A 27804-nucleotide genomic window follows, 5' to 3' on the forward strand; every position below is an offset into this window, starting at 1 on the left:
GGTCATTGCACATTACGAGAGAAGAGCATTGTTTTTCTTCGCACGCCATTGACAGTTTCGTAAAACCTCCGAATATCATTCTGTTCCGTACTCTCTTGCGCTTGAGCAATCACGGTTTTTTCATACTCTCATTTCTTTTTGCTTTTGCGATGGATTTGTTTTTCCGCTACTCTAGCTTCCCTATATCGCTTCCTGCTCTGCCGGGTCCCTGGCACCAGTATCTGGCTAATGGCAACATTCTTCTCGTCCGTTACCCTCTGACACTCCGTGGATAATCCCCACAAAGTGTTGACATTATCGCTCTCGTTGGTCTCACGTATCAGCTCGTCCACTTTCTGGTGATAGTCAGCTACCGTACCATCTGCTGAAAAACGCTGATTGTTGATACGCATCGATCGCCGTTTAGAGTCGGACTCGGCTGACAAACGAACTAGAATTTTACTGACTACGAGATCTGAGTCGATCATGCTGGGATCCCTAAAAGTTCTAATATCAATGACGTCTGATAAGTGTCGGCCATCTACCAGTACATTGTCGATTATGTTGCAAACTTCACCGTTTGGGAGTCTCCAGGTGCGCTTGCGAATATCCTTGCGTGCAAAGTAGTTGCTATTAATGATCATTCTCCTGGCAGCAACTACGTTGACTAATCTCAGACCGTTGTCGTTTGTGACGGAGTGTAGGCTCTCCGTACCGATGATTGGACGGAAAAAACCTCTATTTCAACCTGCGTATGGACTTCTGCACGAAACCATGCTGGCCTGCTTACTCTAACTCCGCTCAAACGTCAAATTTTCTGTGAGAGTAAGCAGGCCGGCATAAGTTCGTGCAGAAGTCCATTGGCGTCACCTATGACAATCTTAACGTCGTGTTTTGGGCATTCTCCATGGGTCTTGTCAAGGAATTCGTAAAAATCTTTCTTATGATTGGTCGGTGCATAAACATTGATCATACTAAAGTTAAAGAATACGCCTCAAATCCTCAATACGCAGATCAACTCGTTAGCCTCCACCTCATAACTCGCCTTATCTGTTTCCCGATCATCATGAATCCGACCCCATGTTTTGCCTTATCGCTGTCGCTGTGGTAGATGTTATACTTGAATGATGAGTTGGTGATGGAATCCACCGCCCTGAACTCACGTTCATTAGACTTGGACCATCGCACTTCATGAATAGCAGCCACGCACACACCAACCTTGTGCAATTCACGAGCGAAAATGGCTCACTTGTCCAGGTTCATTTAAGGTCCTGACGAAACAGGTACCGAGTTTCCCATCCTAATCCTTATTTCGTTGCAGCGTCGGTTTCCGAGTCGTTCATATTTTTCTACAATTTACATTTTTCGTGGTGGTAAGGCTTCGACAGGCTACTTTACCGGGGTCGTGCAGCCTACATATCGTTGGCGGGGCTGCCACCTTAGGTATAGCTGACGAGTGTTATAAATAAAGTTATGCTGACCACAACAAACGCACCGTGCCCTACATTGGGCGACATAATCCGGACAACTGTTAGCAGAACCTTACAAATGCTCGATTCATTTTTCGCATCGAGCTCCACATTTGGGAACTAATGGGATCTGAAAAGTAAAATGGAACATTACAAATGTACAAAACACAAACATCCAACACATAACATAAATTGTGCCCAGTTATCTAAATAAATAACGAAGTCTAATCTCAGGATGATGAGGTTTCATTATTGTTCTTGGTCCATCAGTCGATGCTGTGATCGTATTTTTCTGACAGATTTCCTTTTGTTAGCAGCGTTAGATGCTTTCATAGTTTGGTTTGGTCAAGGATTTTCTAATCCTAAGGGGGGCATCTTATTTCAGGCAAAAGTACAAGACCGTCTACATTTTGATGTCCGTGCTAGAGGACGTTGTCTTGATCGTTGCCCGAAATGGCCCAGAGCGCCACAAATGCGCATGATAGTTCAAGGACAGATGTACAAACCTCGGTATAATATACAAAATAAACTGACAAAATGTTCACAACAAATTACAAACGTAACACGAGAAATAGCGTTTCTAATTCAGCCGCTGAATGACTGTAAAGACGCTGTTTGAGCAGCATCTCATTGGTAGACAGACGTTCGGCACGTACCTTCTCAATCAAGCTGAAGTCAGAAACAATTGTGTCAGCTAAGCACATAACTCTTTTTCTTCTTTATGGCTCTACGTCCCCACTGGGACTTGGCCTACCTCACTTCAACTTAGTGTTCTTTGAGCACTTTCACAGTTATTAATTGAAGGGCTTGCTTTGCCTGTCATTGGAACGGGAATCGAACCCGCCGTCTCTGGATTGGCGATCCACAGCCTTAAGGCTAACTGGAGACCACACAACTTTTAGTTGGCGGTATTTGTCATCGATTTACCCGCGGATACACTTTTGAGGACCAGAGCTATGTTGGACGCTGCAGGTTGTCGATTCACCATTTTGCAGCACAAAAGAATGTTTATGCAATTCAGTATCATAATTTACATTTTATATAACTCATTTTGGTATCATAATGGCCAATTTTTCCGAACTGGTTCATTATGCAACTGAAATGAGTTGCAAAATGAAAAATAGTTGTATAATGTTCATAATGCAACTCATTTGAGTTTTTCATTTGAAGACATAGAATAACAAGCCACTTGGGCAGTGGCTAATATTATAGACACCTTTTCGCTAAAACTTAGTGAATTCCAAACCAATTGACCTGAAGTTTTGTACACGGCTAGATACTATACGTATCTAACCGCGTTTCAAAAGTTGTGTGAATAGGTTTAAAATTGACTGAGTTATAGCAGAAAGTACCCAAAAAAGAAGCACCGCCGAGATGATTCCACTTTCCTATGTGAACTTTCTGGGCCCAAAGGGTTAATTCTGTTTCAGTTATACGGAGCGTTGACGATTGTAAGTATTGATTTTGTATTTAAATATGAATCTCCTCATTGTTGCAAATGAAATTCCATTATAATCATAATACATCAACTATCAAAAACGTGTGAAAATGGTAAACAATAGTTTTTGTTGAACGGGGTCGGTGTTCAGCTATTCTAGTTTCGGCAAAACATTACTGAACTCAGTTTTGATGTGTATACGTATAGGTTCTCAACGATTCAAGGGCATCCAAAATGTGATACTGAATCGAATGCCATTATCATAATTTGTGTTGCATTGATCACACTCTGCGTCCGTTGTCGTCTGTTTTACTGCGTGTTAATACTGTCTGTAGGTGAGCCATGGTCGAATGTTTTATTGGCGACTATAATTCAGTCCCTGGTCGGTTCGTCCCTACACTATAGTGCCGGAGCAGCTTTATCGTTTGTCGTATCAGCTTCAAAGAACCTGTACGATCGTTGAATAGCGCCTACTACATTGACTCGAAAAGTAATGAGCATGAACTTGTCTTCTACAGGAAAGAGTGTGGCGTCAGTAAAAGAACCGCACGCACGTTTTCACACCTAATCAATCGAATGACAGTGCAAGTGTCGGCTCCACAAATGATTTAACAAATCTGTTCTCTCTTTTGTCTTTGCAGTCCTTCCGGTGCAGCGCTTCGGAATTTCAATCAAGTCAAGGAATATCTGCTCAGCGGCGGCACATGCAAATGTGGTCTTCCTTGTCCCTTTCGTCCCGAGGCATTCTTCGAGTTCGATTCTCAGGTAGGTGATTAATCGTTTGTGATTGCGCGGTACGCACGTCTTGCGTCCTTAATTGTTAACTTATTATGGCATAATTAGCGTGGATGCAATCATGTTCGAATATTCAGTACACTTGTTAGATTATGATGCGCAACATTGTGCAGTGTTATGTGTAGTAAGTGTAATCAATGCCATGCAGCAACCAACGTAGAAGATGTGTCCGATTATAGGACAGGTAATTCGATAGGAAGGGAGGGAATCTCAGCCTTCAAAAAGGCTGTGGTTTCCACTGGGGACGAAATGGCGGTTCTTTACTTAACTACTTAACTAGACTAGATTTCACTTCTGTTGCATACTTGTGTGGTTGCATAACGATCGGCTTGAATACATTATTGTAGAAGAAGCTTTCAGTTAGTAAATGTGGAAGTGCTCATAGGGCACTAAGCTGAAGAGCAGACTTTGTCCCAGTAAGGACGTTACGCCAAGAAGAAGAAAGTTGGACTGGAACCCGACCGGAGTCGATAGAAATTTGACCTGGATACAGGTCAAGGCGATATGACGGGAAACCGCCCAGGTATTGATTCTTTAAGTTTGCCCTTCGCACCACTACTATTGACCATCAAACGCAAAGCTAAATTGCGCAGGTGGCGCTTTTCTAAAACAGTAAATTACCAACCCTAGACTGAATTACTAATGCTACAAATGGAAGAAAAGTGAAATTATTGCAGAATCTCCTAACTTTCATGCAATGTATTGGCCAGAAATATGTTATTTTTGTTTCCAAAGTTGAAAATTTTGCGTTACTTAACCTCACATTTGATCGCCAATAGGTGTACAATTTTTTCAGTCTTACGTCCTAAGACCAAGCCCACTCATGGGCTCAATTAAGCGTTTTAACGTTAAGTAGAGCCCCGAACAAAGAAGCGAACCGCACCGGTCACTGCTAAGTAGGGCTCGAAAGCGAAAAGTTTACGTACGGTTCGTAGCAGGGCTTAGAATATAGAGACACGCAAAGTACGGTCTCTATCCGTAGGCTCGTGCGCTCTCTCGCGTTTAGCTCTCTGGGTAGCGTAAAGAGGAGACGAAAGAACATGAGTATGGATTTGTTGCCAGGTATATAGTTTCTAAAGAATGATTTTCTTGTTTTGTATAGGTAGGAGTTTATTTTAGTTTGCATCAAGTATTTGAAATTTTCAACCAATCAATATAATAGATCGTTACACGAATAACACAACAAATTGTCTGACATAGAATTGTGATAGAGTGACAATACAAACGCAGAAAAATAATAGGTTTAAATTGACAAGCTTTGCTTAAGTATGTTATGAATAAAGTTTTCGCTTCTTCGCCAATTTTAGGATCATGTATATCGAAAATGTATTGATTTTCTCTTAAAAATAGTTACGATTGCTCATAATCACACCTTTAGTTATTGATTCGGCCGATCGTTTCGAAACTAATATTTGAAGAAATGTATAGTGATTCAGTGAGTTTTGCTGTTTTAACACGTACATGTTTGAGCCGGGTTTTCTACGCAGCATGTAAAGCTTAGTTTCGCACATTTAGAAAAATGTCCAAAAAAATAACTCGTGATGTTCGTTCCGACAAGTTTCAAAATTATCGTCATCCGACGCAGATTCCGGTGAGAAGATGTGCGTATTTTCTAACCCGAAAAGAAACTATTTGACGGTAATAAGTGACCACAAGGTTTTCTTTCTTCACTTTCCGGACTGAGATCCTCCGCTTTGAAAGAGCTGTGCCTCGCGTTTCGTTTTGTCGTGTATATTTCAAAAAAGGCAAAAGAGTTTTGGTTTGATTGCTGTTTTTGAAAATGGTGGTCGTCAGTGGGTGGTTTATTAAATATAAATTTAAAAATATAAATTAAATAAACGAGACATTAGGAAGAAAGTGTGCAAAATGGGTAACTTCACCGTCCACGCATCCTTCCTCTCCTGTAATTCGAGAAGTACCTTGCCGAAATAAAATATTCTGTACTCGAAGTATTTCGAAGAATCATCTTTGCGCGTAAATACAACGCAGTAGACCAGGCCGCTTTGATGCATGTGTCATATCTCTGATATGCTGCAAGCATCAGTATTGACAATAAAAGTAACACGATTGCTTTCCAGGGTGATTCCGCGTATGTATGAGATTAGATAAGAGTAGTTACGATTTTTCAAAGATGCATTTACTGTACCTAACTCAACTCAGATATCATAAAAACACTACAGTTATTTCTTTTTGTAAAAACTAAATCATACCGATAAAAATCTTAAAAAATGTAGTCGAGCTGCCAAGTTTCACCAATTAAAATAGGCGGTGTGCAGGACTGCCATATTGTAGGTTCCTCGTTATAGAAAAAGCAAGGCGTTGGATGTTAAAATACAACAATTGTTGTATGAAGTGCCATAAAGGAGAGTGGGCTCATTATGTACTTTGACAAATACGCAGTCTACTTCAAGCGCATAGAATCTGCTTCCAACAAAATATTCATATACCAGCATCCAAAAGATCGCAATATATATTAAGGCTTGCGAGTGATGCTTTGTAACTAACAGGTTGTGACTGAGTATAGAATTAGCTCATGTTAAAATAAACGTTAATGAAAAAAAGGTTGCGCAAACTTATCGCAGACTGTTAGAAGACAGCTTCTACTATGACCAGGATTCAAGAATCTTGACCTACGCGAAGTTGTAAAGGAGACAACTACGTAATAAATGTGTTGTAAATGCAAGGGATGTAATTATTCAATAAACCTAATTATTAAAAAAGATGCTCATAATCTCAAATTCAGATAAATTTCTTGCGAGAAAGGCAACATGAATATTGAAGAGATGGATATTATTTTAGATAAAAATTCAACCTACAAGTTATACAGTAAGCAACAAACATATAATTTAAAAAAAGATTGCTTGAATTTCGGGATTAAATACAATCATAAATTATTGAGAAAATGATATCTTTAAACGCACCACAACTGGTACAAAACTCCAAGGGAATTATTTATTTGAATTCAATTTTTACTATCATTTTTCAGTATTATCCAAAACCCCATCTTTCATAATATGAGCACAAATTATTATACTGAATAAGATTTGCAATAGTCCCATAGAAATACACAAAACATTGCGATGATTTACAGAAGTGCAAAAAACCGATGGTACGGAGAGAATAGAAACCAGCGGTGCGCAAAGGCGACAGATCATTATTTTACTCACATGGAAACGAACGACCGGTGCGAAAATGGGTTGATAACAACATTAAAAATCGTTAACGACGTGCTGTTGCGTGTGTAGTATTAAGCCCACGGGTGGGCTTGGTCTAGTCAGTAGTGATAGGTCATTAACTGTAGTTGATCTGGCAATACTGGAGTAGCAACTACAGGCAGTCAATTAGGATCAAAATCAAATATTTTCTGTATTTGCATCTATTTCTCAACCGTATTGTATAGGACGTTTTAGTTACAAAATGCGCAATTTCTACGTTTACAGATTTTCCTAACATGACAATCTCACTTGAAAATTCGTTCTTTGAATAAGTTCCTTTTCTTATTCACTTATTCGTGGCGCCCAATGAAATGAATATGCAAACTCATTAAGCACAATCCACCCTCTCTAAGCATGCAATCTCAACCCTATTTATGTTGAAGTAGCCACCCAACCACTGTGCCAAAACTGACGATAAGGCAGGTTCCGGCCAACCGACCGGTACGCCTTCCGATAAAAATAGGTTCGAAAACAATTAACTACCCTTCCGTTGCGAAAGTGATGTGGCGTGGCGTGGCAGTTCGACAGCAGCGAGTGAGCACGCATATGCAAACACGTACATTTTTTTTCGTTTTGTGCAATCAAACCCAACAATCAACCAACTACCATCATTGGCCCCCTAAAGTACCTTATGCGATCGGTAGTAATTACAAACGGTGCAAGACGACGCGACGGTGACGACGACAAGATCTCACCCCATTGCATTGTTAATTTGCACGAATCATAAAAATTGCACCCCTTTTGATGGTAGTCGTTGCTCGAAAACTAACTAACGGGTAATTACGGGCGGCCGCATTGGAATAAGGTGCACTTTACGACATTGCTCTGGAATATGCGGTATGTAGTAGGTATATTGCACCAAGAGTACCTCCAGACGGCAGCAGAAGCATTTGTTGAGGAACACTCACTTGCGCTCTTAATCACCTGCTGGGGTGTAGTTAAAAATCAATTATAACCCTCCGTATGAACGATTACTCACTGCTTGCACCTCAAATGGCATACACGCATACATTTACGCTGCACACTCTGTATAAAGATCAATAAATCAAACATTATGTATGCGGCGCAACACACCATAGTGTATAATTTAATACTTTCACGGAATACATCATCTTTTTGGTCATATGAAATGTATGAAATTTTCAAAACTATTTCCTCTGTATGAGCAAGAAAAGTGCCCGTATAAGAAACTACAATAATTTAATACACTATATCCTTGAACAAGTATTTGAAACTTTGGGAGTTTCTTTTGGTTTGCTTTGGTTAAAATAGTACATGTAATATAACTAAGCTCCCGATTTCTCTCACGCATAATTTTCTTATTTTTTTGTACCTTGAAAAAAATGTATGAATTTATCAAGTGTCAATTATGTAGCTTACCACGTTAAATCAATATTAGGTGGAATATGCATATAAAACCATCAAAGCTTGGACTCTAATATCCGGGACTTAGGAAAAATCACCCCGGATAATCGAGTTTTTTTTTCATTTCACTAGCTTATTGTGCTAGACTTCCTTCTGGAGGTTCTTATAGGATTTTTATCCGGGATTTCCATTCGGGAATTCCATCTTTTGATTACTCCAAAAATGCCATTTTGGATTCATTCAACAACTCCTGCTAGGAAACGTATTCCATCCCGTATGCCCCCTGTGTTTCCTTCAGATTCCTTAATGAGTTTCTTCAGGAAATCCTTCAGAGGTTCTTTTAAGTTTAATGAATTCCGAAGTCTGTTGGGAGTTAGTTCCTTTGAGAAACAGGAGTTTAGTTTTGCATCCAGAAATGCGATCTAGGAATTTGTCCAGAAACTCCTGAAGGATTACCGATAGAAACTCATGAAGGAATCCCATCACTTCTGTAGGGTTCACACAATAAATTCTTGGAGAATTTCTTGATATAACTCCTGCAGGATTCCTAGAAAGAACTTCTGAAGAATTTCCACAAGGTACTCCTTGTGGAATTTCAGAAGTGAGATCTGAAAGATTTTCAGAAATAACTCCTGGATGATTCCTATAAGCAACACCAGGAGGACTCCCGGAGGGTACTTCTAGAGGATTTGCAGAAGGAACTCCTGGAGGATTACCAAAAGCGACCCCTGGAGGATTCCTAGGATAAACTTTTGGAGGATACCCAGAGGGAACCTTTAGACGAGACGCAGTAAGAAATTCTGAAGAAATTCCAAAGATGAATAGAAATAGACTGTCCCCACTCGCATACAAGGGATAGACAAAATGATCGGGACAGGCAAAATTTTCACTTTTCAAAAAATGTTCAACTAACTGTAACTTCTCGAAAAGTGCATCGAATATTCTCAAATTTTTACTGTAAGTTGTGTATCAGTGTTCCAAATTTGGGAAAGATCGGGCGATTCTCCACAAAGTTATAAAGATTCTGGAAAAAGGTAAAATTATCCGGTAGCCAACTTTGAGCTGTTATATCTCCGTATTCAACTAACTGATTTCAATGAAATTTTGACCATTCATGACTTATATAATGAACTCTAAAAACGTTTAACTTAACTTGAAATTTTTAACAAGAGAAAAAGTTATAGCGATTTCACTTATTTCTCGATTTTTTAGTAAATTGATGTATTTTCAATATGTATTTCATTACTTTCTCAATTTATTATTGGCTATGTTGTTACTTTCCTTCAAAACACATTTATATATAAGTCATTTAGGGGGAATTTAAATGAACTATGATTTGCATCTTAAATTTTGAAACGATGTTGGAGTTTTGGATAATTTGGTGCTTTTTTGGAAAAATAATCTAACTGTTATAATTTTCTTTCGTGTTAAGAATTTTAAGTTATGTCAAAGGCTTTTCATAGCTCGTTATATAAGTCATTAATGGTCAAAATTTCATTGCATTCGATTCATTGAATACGGAGATATAACAGCTCAAAGTTGGCTATTACCTTTTCAAGAATCTTTATTACTTCGTGAAGAATAGCCCGATCACGCAGAAAAAAACTATGTTAAAATCAAAAATATTTGGGATAAATTCAATTAAATTGTCAGTTTGTTCAGGCAACAAAAATAAAACTGTTTGGAGCAAATCTAACGTCACATTTGAAGCAAATGCAATCCATGTTTGAAACAAAAATGCATCTTCTGACAGATGATGTTAGAAATAAATGTAAATTTTTTGTTTTTTTTTTGTGGCGGGTCGGCCTTACGAAAATATTTGTTTTCCCATTAAACTTATTATGTCACTCTTTCGTTGGAAAACCCACCTCCCATGTTGTACTTTCAATGCTAACATCTTGTATACATCTATTAGATAACATATGCTCCCGAAAACAACGGGATTTCGTGGAGACTTTCGGTGAAGTTTGCCTTTTTTGCAGGAGGAAATCTTGTTTGATGTTGCAGCTGCAACTTGTGAGTTTTGTTTATGTTCTCAACGGCGGAACGGGGGGCTCCTCAATGGGTGTTGTCGAAATAAATGTGTAATAGGGTCCTAAAATTAAAGACGAAATCTCGCTTATATTGAATAATACGATCCAGCATGGTATTCTAATCGGAATTGTACTTTACTCGAACTTGAAAAACAAAGGAATAATTAGAAAATTTGAAATAAGTAAAATGGTAAATAGTTCTACTTTGACATTTGAGGTCAACCTTGTGTGACTGAGCTCGACATTTTTCGCACTGGGATTTCAAAAATGTTCCTATCTGACATACACGGTGAAAAAAAGTCACTCAAAGTATGTGTTATAAGCAAGGGACGAGACAAAAGGCTAAATAAATAAAAATTATATATTTTCAACTATGGTTAATAAAAACGTCAAAAAATGAGTAAATATGTACTCTTGAACCATATATGGTGGTTTAAAACAAGAATCCCGATAGGACTTTAGGAGCCTATTGAGTTAGTTTTAAAAATTAAAATTTTAGATTTAAACGTTTTATCAGTTTACCGAATAAACATGATTTTTTTTGTTTCAAACGAACGAAATTTGGAAATTTGTCTCCGTAATCGTTTCCAAATTTGAAACACTGATACACAACTAGTTGATGAACTTACAGTAAAAATTTGAGAATATTCGATGCACTTTTCGAGAAGTTACAGCTAGTTGAACATTTTTTGAAAAGTGAAAATTTTGCCTGTCCCGATCTTTTTGTGTATCCCCTGTATCAGTCCCTTACGGATAGAAAATCCAGCAAATATGGAACTGTTGTGCGAGTTGGGGCAGTAGAATCCTGCACAATTTATTGGAATTATTCAAAATTGAAGTTCCAGAAGGAACTCCTGCTGCAGAAATACCAAAAAGAATTTTTGCAGAAATTCTATTCCCACTTTTACCTACAGTATCTGAAACTTTGGAACTTCATTGTCTAATATAGCAACAAAAAACAATGCGATTAATTTTGATTTATGATCATATCTCCTCAGTAAACGATCGCGGACGGACAAACGTTTCAGGGGCAAACAGACCCTTATTTTAGATCTGCACCTTTTTGCCTCTAAGAAAGATATTTGTCCCGAAAAGTAAATGATAAAAACTAAAATTTTCCGATAACTATATGTTTTGCTTAACCTTCACGTACCCGACCCCCGACAACTCATTTTTAAAATGCTGGCATTTCGTCAATTTTCATCCGATTTTTTTTTGCAGTCGCCCTCAATTGATCATGAATTGGTGCAAGTTTTTTTTTATTCTTCAATTCTTCTTCTTCTTCTTCTTTATGGCTCGACGTCCCCACTGGGACTAGGCCTACCTCGCTTCAACAGTGTTCTTTGAGCACTTCCACAGTTATTAATTGAAGGGCTTTCTTTGCCTGCCATTGCATGAATTTGTATATTGTGAGGCAAGTACAATGATACACTATGCCCAGGGAGTCGAGAAAATTTTCCCGACCGGAACGGGAATCGAACCCGCCGTCTCCGGATTGGCGATCCATAGCCTTCACCACTAGGCTAACTGGAGGTATTCTTCAATTATTTAACCTAATTTACAGCTCTATTGTCCACTAGGGCACTGCGTGAGCGATTCCAATTGGAAGCTGTACACATACACTTTGTACAGCGCCTAAATGTATTCTATTTCTAATTGTACTACATCGAACTGGTGACCGTTGCGCTGCTTTCACTTTCTACCCTATCATGATAGAATGATGAGCTCGAGGATGTTGATGTGTGGCTGTTGATTGTTCCTGTTTCCAGTCCGTTTGAGGGTCCATGGACTTATCCACCGATGAACCGAATTCATCGCGGTCCGAGAATTTTGACACTAGAGCGGGGCCGTTCCAATCAGAATTGGACGATTCTGATTGGAACAGACCCCGCTCTAGTGTCAAAATTCTCGGACCGCGATGAATTTGGTTCATCGGTGGATAAGTCCATTATGGGTTGCCGTTCGCCGATGTCCAAGTATCCGGGTTCATTTGAGCCCAAGTTTGAGCCATGGGCTCAGAAGAGGGTCAGTGTCAGCTGCTCTCAGGGGAAAAAAGCAACTGACGAAAGCGCCGGGGCTGGGATCGAACCCATGGCCATCTGCTTATGAAGCAAACGTGTAGCCACTACGCCACGGGCCCGGGCATGGTGGTGCAAGTTTATTACACTCAAGTGGCCATATTATGTCAGGTCATCGGCAGCCAGAGTTTGAGATCCCTTAACGACAAAAAGCTTCTTTGATTCCCATATAGGTTATCTTGCGTTTCATGTTCAGAGCTGCTAAATTGAATTGAATTTTCGGTAGTAGGGTATTGGTTCCCTTATTAAGCATGTGGCTCCCATTTTCATCCTACGAAAAACGAAGGATTGAAGCGCTGTTTGTTTTGTTTCTTATTTTTGTATTTTTTGTTAGGAGTGAGCACGCATGAAAACAAAAAGAACGGAATCAATAGGTGCCGTAATCGCTTGTTTTCGAATAGGATGAATATGGGAGCTTGAGATTACTGATGGAACACATACCCTATCCACTACTCACTATCGTCGGCCCAATAGAATTGTAAAATTCCGGATCTTAAACTTGCCACAAAATGTAGCTTAGATAATGCAGTAATAACTAAACTTACCGGAGAAGCCAAAAAAAGCTTTATTGCTTGACTAAGGTATGCGCACAGCAAAATCTAGCCAAAGAAAATCAAGCAGTAATAATGCATTCTAATTTATTCCAAAACCAAAAGCAGTTCATCGTAAAAAAGTATTAATTTACTTTAAATCAACATCAAGACCTTGTTGATTTGGCTTATCATATCCGTCATCTCGAGCTTTGCGTTTGAGTCCATCCGTAAAGTTTTGCACAGTACTTTCCAACACTTGCCAAGAAATTTTTATCACCTTTGTGTCAAAATCAATCTTATTTTTGATGAAAGCTGTCTTTGTTGACATTTTTTGAATGTTTCAATTCACGGTTACTCAATATTTTTCAATTGGTGTGAGTTTTGGAGGTGTATGAGATTTTACGTTTGTTGGAAAAATGCGGTACAATTTTCACTTAGTTTTCTGCATAGAGTAAAGTGGGGCAAAAGTTCGAGTGGGGTAAGAGTTTCTTTTGAAGTTTTTGAACTTAATTCAAATCATTTCTTTCGGGTGTCAAGGTTGTTCGAGGCGTTATCTAAAAAGGATCTTTCACTCCAAAAATTATGAAAATTGATCAATATTTTGAAAAGTTATGACAAAATGTTGGTTTTAGATCAAAAAAATTGTAATATACGATGGTCCTTCCAGCATGGAATGGAATTGTAATGGAATCGAATTCGATATTTTATTTTGGGGCGTGACTAGGTATATTTTGAAGATGCTGTAGCATGTATAACTTTTTGCAAAAAAGATTTGGAAATCATATTTTACCCATAGTGGGGCAAAAGTTCGAATTGTGGGGCAAGAGTTCGAGTCATGTGGCAACTTTAGGTAAAAACCTAAAATTCTACAAAATGTCCATATTATTTCTAAAAGTGATGGAATAAGTGAGAAAATTCGATCAAAGCTAAAAAAAATGCCGTTTTATCTGAATTTGGCAGCAAACTACTGATTTTTGGTGGTAAATATAACCCTGATTTGGGTGGTAAATATAACCCTGATTTGGGTAAAATCCTGATCGAACTTTAAAGTGTATTCCAGTTCCAACATCAAATATTAGTTGGTTTTAGATATTCTAATTACCAAAGTGTCAAAATAGTGTGCTACGGTTAACGAAATTTCATAAACACAAGATTCGAACTTTTGCCCCAGTTGTGGGGCATGAGTTCGAAAGATACTAAGTCAAAGAAACTTTGAACATGATTTAAAAAAAAAAAAAAACTGTATGTAAACTTAACCCAAAGTTGCCAAATTTTCTAAAAAATTAATATAAACTTATGGCAGTGTCGCTGGAAATCGGGTCGACCAAATTTTAAGATGAGAGTGGTAATATAACCCATTTTCTATTAGCTTTCAACTGCTTTTTACAGAACTTAGCTAAAAAATCTAGAAAAAAAGTTATTAAGTAAATTATTCCTTGATGTCATCGACCAAAAGTTTGGGGTCATCCCTCAAAATGATGTATCGGCCAAAAGTTTGGGGTCACTATCGTAAAACATGGAAAAATGATTAAAAAAAAACGTTATGTTAAAAACATCAAACGTAAATTTAGTTAATTCTCTTTGAAATGAGCCAAAAGGAATTAAAATTGAACTATAGATGACGAAGATATAACCAAATCACTATTCCATGTTTTACAAAAGTGACCCCAAAGTTTTGGCTGATACATCATATTTTGGGGTGACCCCAAACTTTTGGACGATGACATGAAGAGTTGATTTACTTAATAACTTTTTTTTCTAGATTTTTTTAGCTAAGTTCTGTAAAAAGCAGTTGAAAGCTAATAGAAAATGGGTCATATTACCGCTCTCATCTTAAAGTTTGGTCGACCCAATTTCCAGCGACACTGCCGTAAGTTAATATTCATTTTTTAGAAAATTTGGCAACTTTCGGTTAAGTTTACATACAAAATTTTTAGAAAAAGTTTCTTTTAAATCGTGTTCAAAGTTTCTTTGACCTATTATCTTTTGAATGAAACCTAGGGTTTTGAAATCGGACGCAAATTGGTGGAGATATGGGCCTAAAAAAATGACATGTTTTTGAGGGGGTGACCCCAAACTTTTGATCGGGAGTGTATTTTTGAAAGCTCAGTTTTTCAAACCACAATTTCATATTGTTGACCAAACAATATATTTCTTGCTAAACTTCGGTTATTTTTTGATCCTTAGTTAATCTGCAACTTTTCCACGTTGTAATGATGTATGAAACCGAATACTTGAAAGCTAACTAAAGTCTGCGAGGACGGTCGTTTAAATGTACATTGTCAGATTTTCAGCACCTTTGCACAATGGTCGAAAAAACATTAAGTTCGGCCAAAACTCTATTTATGTGTTTAATCGAAGTTATAGGTTGTCTAGATATGTTCTATAGTATTTTTAGGGTTTCAAAAGGAGTATTCAAAAATTACGTAAGTTCAATAATTTAAAAAATAATATAAATCAGTAAGCCCCACATTTTTGCGTTTTTTTTGTTAGAAAATCTATTTGAATCCAAATAAATGATCAATTTTTGATCAAATCTAATCAAGTTTGTTCAAAAATTGTTAAAAATGTGGAAAGAAAAAAATTATTTCAGTCAAAAATGAAAAAAATAACGTAAAATAAGGTAAAATATATGAAAAACATGATTTTTTTCAATAGCTCTAATTTGAAAACCTGCAATTTTCTGCAGAATATTTAAACGTTTTTATGCAGCCCTGAGCATGATGTTTAAGATGAACTATTCGAAATTTCGGCGACACGTGACGACACGAATCATTTATTAACTTAAAAAATACTAAAATTCCTAAGGTACAATATATGAAAATTTGAAAAGTTTTGTGACATACATATTAATTTTGCACCATACCTGCATTTAAACAGTCCAACAACAAGCTTTCATATGCTGGATAACATAAAACATATATTCCATTCTCAAAATATTATTATTTTACTTTTTTCGAATGATTCATTTTTCAATTTTATGACTTAGGCCACTTTTGCAGTGAAAATGTCATTGAAATACAAAAGCTGGTATGCTTTTAATTAAGAATCATAAAACTACAATACATTAACTGTGTAACAAGGTGAAATAAAGTTTAAAAATATCTGTTCACTGGCACAGTATTTTTCCCGATCCCGAACTCACTAACTGGACTCTGGAGACTCGCGGACCGACCTTCGATTTCAGAGTGGATGGAAAACGGCAGCGGCAGACACTGGGAGACCAACACACGCGGGTTTGAACTGGGTTTTCGGATTGCGGTTTAGAGATACGACGTGCACTGGGTTACAGGTTGAAGAAGACTGACTTGTATTCAGGGATGGGGGTTTGGTTTTATAGGGTACAGGTTTCAAGTATTAGTGCATAGGCTTAAATTAGTGTTTGGCTAATACATAGCGTGGTATATAATCAATTTAACAAAAGAATAAAGATTATCAAGGCTAAAGTGGCTTTCTAATTTGGAAGGCACATGATTTTACCGTTAGTTTACGGACAATACAATGCTTAAGCTATGATACTGTAGAATGGAGTCATTTTGAACTATTTGATATTCAACATCCCGGCCGCCAAAATGAATTCATTCCTCCTCGTCTGGCGCCGGACGACTCACTACGCTCAACGGAGCGGTTGCAAGCTCTGCGTCTATTTCCACAGGTAGCAGACACAGCTTACTAACTGCCCTCTGTGTCACTCCAGCGGCTGTCCTTACCGAGACAACTCTAACGAGCCCATCCTTGCCCGGATGAACTTCGACGATCCTCCCGATGGCCCACTTCTGCGGAGGCAAGTTCTCGTCCTGAAGTAAGACGATAGTGTTCTTGACCAAGTTCGCTGAAATCTCCGTCCAGCGGTAGCGATTTTGTAGGTTGCTGAGGTAGTCTCTGCTCCATCGCCTCCAGAAGTGCTGGGACAAGTTCTGAACTCGCTGCCAGCGCGACAGCTGTTTCTCCGATACGTTTCCAAGGTCTGGCTCCGGTATGGCATTGAGTGGTCTGCCAACCAGAAAGTGTCCTGGAGTCAGTGGTTCCAGGTCTTGCGGATCCTCTGACATCGGTGATATGGGGCGGGAATTCAACGTCGCTTCTATCTGAATCAGTACAGTGCGGAGTTCTGTTTCAGTGAGCAACGCGTTCCCCAGTACACGTCGAAGATGAAATTTCATTGACTTCACCGCAGCTTCCCAAATGCCACCCATTGACGGCGATCTGGGCGGTATGAAGTGGAATTCTATTCCTCCGTCGGTACACTCCTTCGTCACGGCGTCCTTGTGCGCTTGGGATAGAAACAGTCGACGTAGTTCTCCCAGCTCTCGCTGCGCACCAACGAAGTTACGACCGTTGTCGCAGTAGATGTGATGCGGTTTTCCTCGCCTGCCGACAAAGCGACGAAGACTGGCGACGAACCCTTCGGTAGTAAGATCAGGTACTAAACCGAGATGTACCGCCTTGATCCCTAGACACACGTAGACTGCGACATACACCTTGATCGAAGCCGCCTTGCGACTCGAGTGGCGCACGTAGAGAGGTCCAGCAAAATCAACGCCAACGTTGTCAAATGGGAAGGATCGGTTGACCCTCACTGGTGGCAGATCTCCCATCATTTGCTCGAGCAACCGAGGACGAGCTCTAGCACAGGTGACGCACTGATGAACGACGGATCGAGCGAGATTCCGCCCATTGAGTGGCCAAAACCGTTGACGAAGCGACGAAAGTAGGAGAGTCGGACCACCATGGAGAGTCCTTGTATGTTCCGAAGCGGCGATCAGCCACGTCAGGTGATGTTTAGCGGGGAGTACGATAGGATGTTTTTCGTCAACAGAGAGCGCTGAATGATGGAGCCGGCCGCCGACTCTAATAACGCCCTGGACAAGCGACGGTTTCAGGAACCGCAACTTTGACTTCTTGCCAACGGGAAGCCCCTGCTCGAGCTGAGCGATCTCCGGACCAAAATGTTCCTCTTGCACACGACGAACGAGACCGACGAGCGCGTAATCGACTTCCGCGGACGACAACGGACCGGTAACGCGATCAGTCACTTCGCGACGAGTATTTTCACGGAACCGATGCCCCCACGCACAAACTCTTAGCAAGCGACCGAGCTGCGAATATCGGTCGATAATGTCTTCACTCTCTGCTATTATGGGTAACGCGACGGTTTTACGAGGTTCTAGTTCTTCATTTTGATCGATATTCACCACATATTTGTCCGGCCACGGTAACGTAGACAGCCTGAGCCAACTTGGCCCATGCCACCAGAAAGTGCACTCAGTCAAATCCCGAAGATTGACGCCTCTTGACATCATATCCGCTGGGTTGTCTTCCGATGACACGGCTGATACGGCTGATGATGTGATCTCCTGTATCTCGGCCCTTCTTCCCTTCTCGTTGCGTGTTGTATTATCCACGACATGTTGATTACAGTATTTTTCTTCAGGGGACCAAGGTTTGGTCTCACGGACGGTTTCCAGTTCCTCGATCCGGACGGTGTGGGTGGTGAAACAAGCACGAGGTTCAGCATGGCCATGAATAGCAACTGGGCACGCTCCGGATACAATCCACCCGAGGACTGTGTTTTGAAGAGACGGTAGCTTCTCACCTAGTTGAATCCGACCATACCGTAGTATGTCGAAGAAGTATTCGGCTCCAAGAATGATGTCAACCTCTTGCGAAACGAAGAAAGCTGGATCCGCCAAGGTTACACGCGGGGGAATCGGCCATTCTTGGATGCTAATGGTTGAAACAGGCAACTTCACGGCGGGAGATGGTAACACCAGAAACTGCGGTTCGACGGAAAAGGCGGATGTGAGCGACGATAACTTCGCGGAGACCATCTGATTTGACTTGATAGTTGCTTGACCGATACCGGAAATTACCACGGGACTTGGAGCATTGGTTCGAGAAAGATGCAGCTCCTGGCATAGTGCACTCGTCATGAAATTGCTTTGCGAACCAGAATCTAGCAGACACCTTGCTAGCACTTTGCGTCCCTTGTTTCCTTCGATCTCGACTAATGCAGTTGGTAGGATCACGGCGTTTGGAACCTTCACCGTATCACAAGTCATGGCTACATTCAGGTCCGTGTACGTAAACGGGGGTTGCGACTGGGCAGACAGGGTTGTCGACGAGGAAGAGCGGGAATCTTGTAGGCTCGGTGACCTCGGTGTTTGTGGCGGACTAGACGGCTGCGCCACCATGGCAATTGGTCGAGACGGTTGACTGCCAGACGAAGTTGGAAGTGCGAAGTTGGCCCCATGAAGCAAGGTATGGTGCTTCTTGGAACATCGGTTACAGGTTTTCCACGGACAAGCTTTAGCGAAATGGTCAACCTTCCGGAGGCAGTTCAAGCAGAGCTTAAGGTTTTTTGCAAACTCCAACCTTTGGTTCTCAGAGAGCTTGTTGAAGTCCGGACACTGGTACAGGAAATGGTCTTGGTGACACTTCGCACATGTTCGAGGAGATTTAGGAATGGACGAGACAGGTGGCGAACTGACATGAACGGCGGACCTCACCGGTTTGGACTTCGCATCCCGATCTCTAAATGGACCTACTGACTGAAGCACCCTCGCATAATTCTGCAAATAGTTTACCATCCTCACGTACGACGGCAAGTCATCCTCATCATCGTCTTCATCGCCTTCAGCCGTACCTCCCAGCACGGCTGCTACGTTGTCGGAATCGAGACGAACGCAATGATTTTCCCATTCCCTCAAGGTGTTTGGATGTAAGCGAATGGACAGCTGGAAAACTAACAGGGAGCTCCAGGCAAGCGTATCCTCTCCCAACCGCTTCAATACTGCCAAATGCTGCTCGAAACGATCGACAAGATTGAGTAATTCTTCTGCCGACTCCCTTCTCATCGCCGGGGTATCAAACAAAGCTTGAATGTGACAACGAACCAGCTGACGCTTGTTCTCGTACCGCAATTTTAGTGCTCTCCACGCATCGCGGTATCCGTCCTGACTGACCGGAACGGAATTCACAATCCGCGACGCGTCACCCTGAACGAGACCCTTCAGGTATTGAAACTTCTCATAATCACTGATCTCTGTACGGCAACCGATAGCGGAATCGAAAGCATCGCGAAAAACGCACCAGTCTTCTAGCCGCCCGCTGAAGCGCGGTAGACTCAACTCAGGGTACCGAATGTTAGTCACTGTTCGTGGGGCTTGAGGGGGTGGCGGAGTAGGGTTTTTCTTTTGTAGCTTCAAAGCTATGGCGCGCATTACACAGTACGATTTGTCGAAATTAAGTCGTTCAGTCTTGTACGAATCATCACCGTGAACAGTCTCTAACTCGCAAACCACACGACGGTATTCCTGTGCAATTTGCTCTAACCTTTCAGACCACGCATCGACCGAATCACTTAACACTTCTCCTCCATCAGCAAAGATGGTCTGCAGTTGCTCGAAAGCGTCAAGCAAATGTTTTTTGGTTCCCCGCAGAAGCACGGGGTTAGACTCGGGGTCTGTTTTCGGGGGCATTTTAACGTGATATGACACGGAACGAATACGAACGAATAGCTCCTTCCCGGGTCAACGCGCGGGTTGACTCTACCGAACCGGGGCGAGCGACGAAAATGGACGAAACGCGACGAGCCAACCGATAGGCTTTCGCGATGTCGTGTGCAAAGAATAGGAAAAAAGCGGGGTACTTACGCAACCGATGTGCTTGCTGCTCTTCTCCTCGTGGCCGCTCTCGCTGGATGAAGCGGCGCAGCAAGTTGAATGCCAGCAAGAGGGGAAATTCTCTGCTGTACTCGCTGCAGTGCCGGTGCTGACGGTCGTCACACCAACACAACGATCTCGGGAACTTTCACAGATTCACACCAGTATCTTCAAAATCGTCTTCTAACACGTCTTCACTTAGTAGTTCCGGTTTTCTTGTGGAGACCGACCGGGTTTCTGGATCATCCCACAGATCCAGCGAAGTGATTTTGGTCTTCAACAAGCGAAAAAATTCTACCACGGCACAAACACTTCAAAGTTCTTCTGCTGACGGTTCAGCCACGCCGACGACAACGACACGAATTAGCGACAACACAGAGATTCGACTTGCAGTCTCACCGTTTGCAATTTCCGTTGGCGCGTAGAGGCTCCGGTTGGCTTGTAGTGATCGTACCGGTGTCTGGTTCATCCGACAGAACCAGAGAGAAATTTTGACCACTAACAAGCGAGAAAAATGCCACTACGCGCGAGTACACTGATAGGCGATGCTGCTGACACGCTCAGCCACGCCGACGTCACTATCACCGAAATGTTGTCGCTATTGCACTAGTCTTCTTCGCGAACGCGTGGTTGGTGCGAAAATCGCTTCCACGTTGTACGCGCACTTCCCCTCTGCGCAAACCGATCACGCTTCCACGGACAACGTGGTTCCCTCGTACACACGCGCACTAATTCTGTGGCTGAGCGACTCTCGCGACGCGCACTCTCTTCACGCTCTCTTTTTCTCTTCCCTCGCTTCGAGCCACGCTTCCCACACTACCGTCGCGTATGGAGCATGCGTACGAAAATGATCTGGCCACGTGGTGGGTCGGGTACACTGACGCTGCTGTTTGATCTTTCTGCACTTTTGCCGTTTTTGCACTGGTCACTTGTCCAACAATCCGGTTCGAAGGACCACTTTGTTCACTGGCACAGTATTTTTCCCGATCCCGAACTCACTAACTGGACTCTGGAGACTCGCGGACCGACCTTCGATTTCAGAGTGGATGGAAAACGGCAGCGGCAGACACTGGGAGACCAACACACGCGGGTTTGAACTGGGTTTTCGGATTGCGGTTTAGAGATACGACGTGCACTGGGTTACAGGTTGAAGAAGACTGACTTGTATTCAGGGATGGGGGTTTGGTTTTATAGGGTACAGGTTTCAAGTATTAGTGCATAGGCTTAAATTAGTGTTTGGCTAATACATAGCGTGGTATATAATCAATTTAACAAAAGAATAAAGATTATCAAGGCCAAAGTGGCTTTCTAATTTGGAAGGCACATGATTTTACCGTTAGTTTACGGACAATACAATGCTTAAGCTATGATACTGTAGAATGGAGTCATTTTGAACTATTTGATATTCAACAATATCAATTTCGTTTTTTAGGTGTTTTGGCCGCCCTTTTGTATGGAGCCCGACCAATGTGCCGCGCCCTTGCGTTCCTTATCGCGCTTCAGCTCCAAGATCATCTCGCCCGTACGAGTACGTCTGATACTGCGTATGTCGGCTCCCAGATTCCCGTGCTTGGCGTCGCTTCGCAACGCCTTCAAGTCATCCGAGTACTTAGACTGTTCGGTCTTGATGACGAGTGCGTTGCCTTTCTCGTGCTTGGCCTGCTTTTTTACGCCTTCTTGGTTTAGCGTGCCTGTTTTCCTCGATCTGCGGCTTTTTCTTATTCCTCTTTCGCTCGACTTTAGTACAAGGAGGGTTCTCCCCTTGGTTAATTCTAGTATGTGGTTGCTGAGGGTCTAACAACGGTCGCAACCCCCTGTTCTCTTCCATCCAGGACAGACCAGCTGTCTCAGGCCCACCCTTCCCAGCTTTCCGGGACGCCTGGCTGGGATCCGGCTTACCGCCTGGCTGGGATCCGGCTGTCGGCCCTGGTACTTCGTTTACGATCGAGCATCTTTTTCACCCACTTGATCACTCATTCCTCGACACGGGTCGCTTGACACCTTGAATTGGGATTAGTAGTCCTAATCTGAACTCGCAAGCTTGGGAAGGGGGGGAGGGGGTGGTTGTTTCGTCAGGCCTGGGGACTGTAATCCCTGCTGCCTTGATCTCAATGGGGTCCGTGCAATAGCCGCTCACCGTCTTGAAAATGATGTTTATTGGCATAAATATGTATGATTGTCTTCATCCGCGTATAATTCGGCACGCATATTTTGAATATCCGTGGAAAAAAGATTGTATCTTTGCAGAGAACTTTGTTTTTTTACACTCGTGAGCGGCTATTGGAACACAAGCGGCTACTGGTACGATGAGGGTATCACAAACGTGTATTTTTCATGGTGCGTACTCAGTACACGAAGCGACCGTTAAAAATTGTTCGCTCACTATTGATAGAGAATCTTCGATTTTTTTCAGAATATTTTTTACACTTGTGAATAAGAAGAAACGTTTCGTATGAACTAAATTAATTGTTTTTCTTTACAGGTTCCTAATGCAACGCTGGACGCTATTAGCAGTATACCTCACAATTTATGTTTACATCACACACGATATCTGGAAAAGGTGGAACTTGTACGACGGGGGAAAAAGCCTCTAGATTCTGATAACTGTCACAACATTTTAAAACCCGGTAAAAATTCAGTGGTTGTATTGCATTTCTATATCCTTGATTAATGTTGACCTTATTTTTCACTACAGATCATCCTCCTACACTTCCGCAAACTGAACCCTCAACATTCGCGTCGCATGGGCGGCTCACCATTCCCAGTACAAACTCAGCGGCACAGTTAGGCCAAAATGCCCTTTTTCAACCTGATAAGGACATCACTAGCATACCGTTATCGAAAACACCTCCGTGGCGAAAGAATGCTCCTTCCTCGTCGTCCAGTGCATCCTCGATTGTAAGTCAACGACAAATGCCACCCTCTCCTAGTGCTGCGCCATGTGAGAGTCCCGTACAAAGTTTAAATCAAAACGAGCAAATAGTCAAAAGTAGTAGAGCAATTAGCGAGTCACCAAACCCACCTGGCTGGACGAATGAAGGCCTCCGAGTGCCATTGGAAGATACGAAATCAAAACCGGTGCATAAGAAGCGGCCCAATTTTAAAGATGATCCAACGGGGTACCTCAACCAACAAACGGCCATCCTTCATAGTTCTATATCAACGTTACACAGCCCGGATGGGTCGTCTTCGTCTCAGGAGAGCCCTCAGCCTAAAGCGGCTGGAGGTAGCTTCGATAGTGGAGATTTAAATGAATCGACGGAAAGAGCAGAAAGAGGCATTGTCAGCAGTAACACGACTACCCTAGGTGGTCAAACCGTTACCCATGTTGCAAACGGCATGGTTCAGGTACAGCAGAACTGTGATATTAGTCATATGAAATTCCAACAGCAATTGCAATTTCAACAGCAACTGCAAAGGCAGAGTCAACTCATCCGACAGCACCATGAACAAATCCAGTTGCTCCAGCAGCAACAGCAACATCAAATTGCTGGAGATGAAGATTCATCCAAATCCAAATCTCCAGCTGCAACCAGCAACGTAACGTTTATAACGAGTCGAACTCCGGATATAACTTCCACTTCGTCAGTCACTCCGGATCCAAAGGATCCAGTTCAAGGGGGAACCGTATCCACCAGCATACGGAGTCCCTTATTCCAGGCAAACGCCGTTGGAGTCGGTCGGTCAGAATCTCCCGAGCAGTTCGGAGCTAGAAATCTCGCCCATGGCAGCATCAACGTGACCAAGGTGCAGCCATTTATAAATGAACAACCTCGAAGTAGCCGAGTAGTGGGTAGCGCTGGTAAAGCGGGAAATGCCACCGGAATCAGTTCCATCGGTAAACTGACGAAAAGTTCGTCGAGGGAGGTAGACAGCGAGAAATTGTTAGTACAAAGTAATATGCCGGCGAATTCTCCTGGAGTTGTACATGGTAAGATTTATCGGTTTTTTTTTTTCATTATGTGGTGGTTTTAGTAGGTTCCAGCTAGTCTACTAAAAAAAACATTTCGATTTCTTTCCTCAGGTCTTGCTCATCAACAAAACCCCCAAGGTCAGATGATTTCTCAGCCGCAACAAGTGCTAATGACATCGAGTGGGCAAATTATTGTTATGTCGGCACAGCCTAATAAAAATTCTGGCCAAGTTGTAGTTACAAACAATGCTACTTCAAGTACGGGCGCCTCATCGAATCTGATTCATTCGCAACAGTCGGTAGTGGGAGGTAACGGCACTCAGTATATGAACATAGCTGGTCCCGGGGGCACTGTTACCACTATCGCAACCAATAATAACGGGATTATACAAAATATATCTCAACAGCAGCAACAACATCAACAAAATATTATTCATGCTGGCCAACAATCGAATGTTAATTCCAACTTTTTGATTAACTCCCCAAATAACATGCAATCTACTGTGATATTGAATAATGGACAGCAAATACTCTCCGCTTCAAACAATCCCCAAGTTATTCATTCTGGAAAAGTTCTCGCAACTGCAGCCGCTAAAGTGATAGGAAATGCTGGAGCCGGTGGAATGATTTCGAATCAACTGATTAACACCAACAATCCAGCTCCAAATATACCGACCAACAACAGCGGTGTCATATCCCAACAATCCGGTACTACAATGGTAATGAATAGTCTACCTCCGAATAGCATTGTCATACAACCAAACTATAGCTCCGTTAGCGACGGTACACAAATAGTGAATCAAGTAATCAATCAAGATGGAACCACTACTTCGTTTGTACAACATCAAAACCAACAGCGACAAATTTTAATATCACCGGATTCTAAGCGGAAGGCCAAAAAACGGAAAAGTAATGGATCAGTGCCCATGGCTGTTACGGGTTCCAGCCCACAGCAACCACAACACACAATGCAACTTACTGCGACACATTCTCCTCAGCAACAGCCAACGGCAGTCCAACAACAAACAATCCAATCGGTTAACCAAGGCACAATGCTGCAGCTTACTCCGCAGTATTCCACTCAAAGCTTCCAGCTCAGCCCAGGATTATCGGGACTAACAATTGTCCCGAACCAGAAACCGCAACAACACCATCAGCAGCAGCAAATCCTGCTTCAAAACGGTCAAATAATAACCCAACCGTACAATATTATAAGCCAACAAGTGTTGTTACCAGCTGGTTTGGTAATGGCACCGGATGCCACAACGCTTGTTCAAATTCAAAATGTCGCCACTCCATGTGGAAGTATCATAACCACTCCCCAGGGCATGGTCATACGGGCCCAAAGTCCACATCAGCAGAAAAGTTTCATCTCCCCCAACACCGGCCAGCAGTTCATTCTGAACAACAATGGTCAAGTCAGTCCCATGGGGGCGCAAATCTACGGAGGGCCGGTTAACATCGTGGTCCCTCAACAACAGGCTGGACCTGCAGCATCCTCTTTTGTGTCGCAAAATGCCACCATTCTTCAACAGCAGCCCACTGCCATCGTCCATCAGCAACAGCCAATCCAGGTGCAAAGCGCAGCAAACCTAAACACCAGCACCGATAGCAGTAGTACGGCAAGCGAGAGTCCTTCCCTGCCAACGACTCCACAACCACCGCCCATTGTGATGCACCACCAGCCGCAGAAAAGTCACTCGTCGTACCTCTCCGGTGCTGCTTCGCCTCCGGACACCACGACGCATAGTCCCAACAGTCCGGATTGCGCGTCCAGTGAAAAGAGTGCCGGCAGTGCGGACAGTACGAACATGGTAAGTAGACTGACCTGTGGAAATTTTAAACTTGATCATCCTTGCAAAAGAATGGTATCTGTAGGTGGCGTTAGCGAGAAAATGAAAGGGAAACCAAGCAGCCCAAGTCTTGCTCATTTATTGTTATTATTATTGTTATTGTTTATTTTCCCTGCCCTTCGATTCAGAAAGGGGTATGGGCGCGTTCTGCCAACTTGGTCGAGGCAGATTTTTTGTGTGAACAAGTTCCATACGGACATTCAAAAGTGCCTGAACGAAATATGTCGCTTGTTAGGATCACTTGAAGATCGGATGGAAGATCATTCTCTCTTTTAGAATATTCGCGTTCGTTCATTTGTTGTTTTTCTTTCGCGTTCGTGTATTTCAAGTTTATCTACCACTGAGTTTGATGATCGCTGTTAAGACAGCAGGAATGATCTTCTCATCTGCATCCGTTGAACCATTCTGAATGGCCGTAGTGAAAGTATCACCAAAACACTAATAAAATTTTTTCTATCTTTTCATGTACATCAAATCCCACGTCCGAGTATTGAGTCGGACACCAGGACATCGAATTAATCAAAGCTAAGTACATTTGATTTCCTTTTTCATCATATATGGAAGGGTTATGAAAGCTATATAGATGTTTTTAGACTTGTGATTATTTATTTTTCTAAACTATTCGGTTGATATACACAAACACTATTAGTTTCATTTGAAAAATATGCAATAATTGATACCGTTAGTTTTTCACACACACAAACACACACACACACACAGTTCTTGAAACTTAGTAACATTTCCATTCTTAGTATTTGTAGGAGATCGTTTTGTGGGTGGCTCCCTGGCCAAGATCACAGGGTTTGACGGTATTAAAGTGAAGGATGTTAATTGTAATTCTTGTAATGAAAATATCACCTTTAACACTTTAATGCGCCTCCAACGGTTCATTGCGAACCGGCTTCTACAGATGGAGTATGGCTGATTTATCAGAAATGCTCGATATACAAGGAACCTGCAGGGGCTTAGTAGTTTCTATACCCAGGAAACAGTTCCGGTAGATTGAGTCTAGGAGGGTACCGAGAGTCGTTGTGGATCATAATGAAAATATTTGTGTTTTGTGACGGGTCTCGGAATCTTTTGTGAGTCAGCAGACTTTGAACTGTTGCATGGGCTTCCCACTATTTGGTTAATTTTAATAAATACACTAAAAAAATTCAATTCAAATCAGGGTTCCTGATTTCCACTTTTCATCTTCTTCCACATTCGAATACAGTCAGCAGCGAACGGTTGTCGCTTTAGTTTGTGTGTTTGCTTGTCAGCGACGCCAGCAAACTCCGGCGAATGGTGGGAAGCCACACTTGGAATTCAAACATTCGTCCACATTCGCATCGCAAGCGAACGAGCGGTGATGCGATTCGTGAGTGATATTGCGCATACAAATTTTTGAAGTTTTCAAAAAGTGTTTATTATTTTCTTTGCTAATCTAGCATTTCAACAACAATACACTAAAGATGCATGCATTACAT

At 41.9% G+C, this 27804-nt stretch overlaps 1 protein-coding gene across 9 annotated transcripts in view; it reads left to right on the forward strand.

Annotated features, from left to right (window-relative positions):
- The window catches only part of LOC109431502 (nuclear factor of activated T-cells 5), a 138489-nt gene that overhangs the window by 61735 nt on the left and 48950 nt on the right, over positions 1 to 27804 (forward strand). For all 9 annotated transcript variants that reach the window (XR_009996249.1, XM_062845724.1, XM_062845725.1 and 6 more), the window contains 4 exons: positions 3528 to 3651; positions 23052 to 23196; positions 23265 to 24500; positions 24594 to 26296. Coding sequence is in view for 8 of the 9 variants with exons in the window: in XM_062845724.1 (XP_062701708.1) it covers positions 3528 to 3651; positions 23052 to 23196; positions 23265 to 24500; positions 24594 to 26296 (3208 nt within the window). In the remaining variant the exon portion in view is untranslated. The remainder of the gene's footprint in view (positions 1 to 3527; positions 3652 to 23051; positions 23197 to 23264; positions 24501 to 24593; positions 26297 to 27804) is intronic.

This window comes from Aedes albopictus, chromosome 1 (genome assembly GCF_035046485.1).
Source record: "Aedes albopictus strain Foshan chromosome 1, AalbF5, whole genome shotgun sequence".
Classification (NCBI taxonomy): Eukaryota; Metazoa; Arthropoda; class Insecta; order Diptera; family Culicidae; genus Aedes; species Aedes albopictus.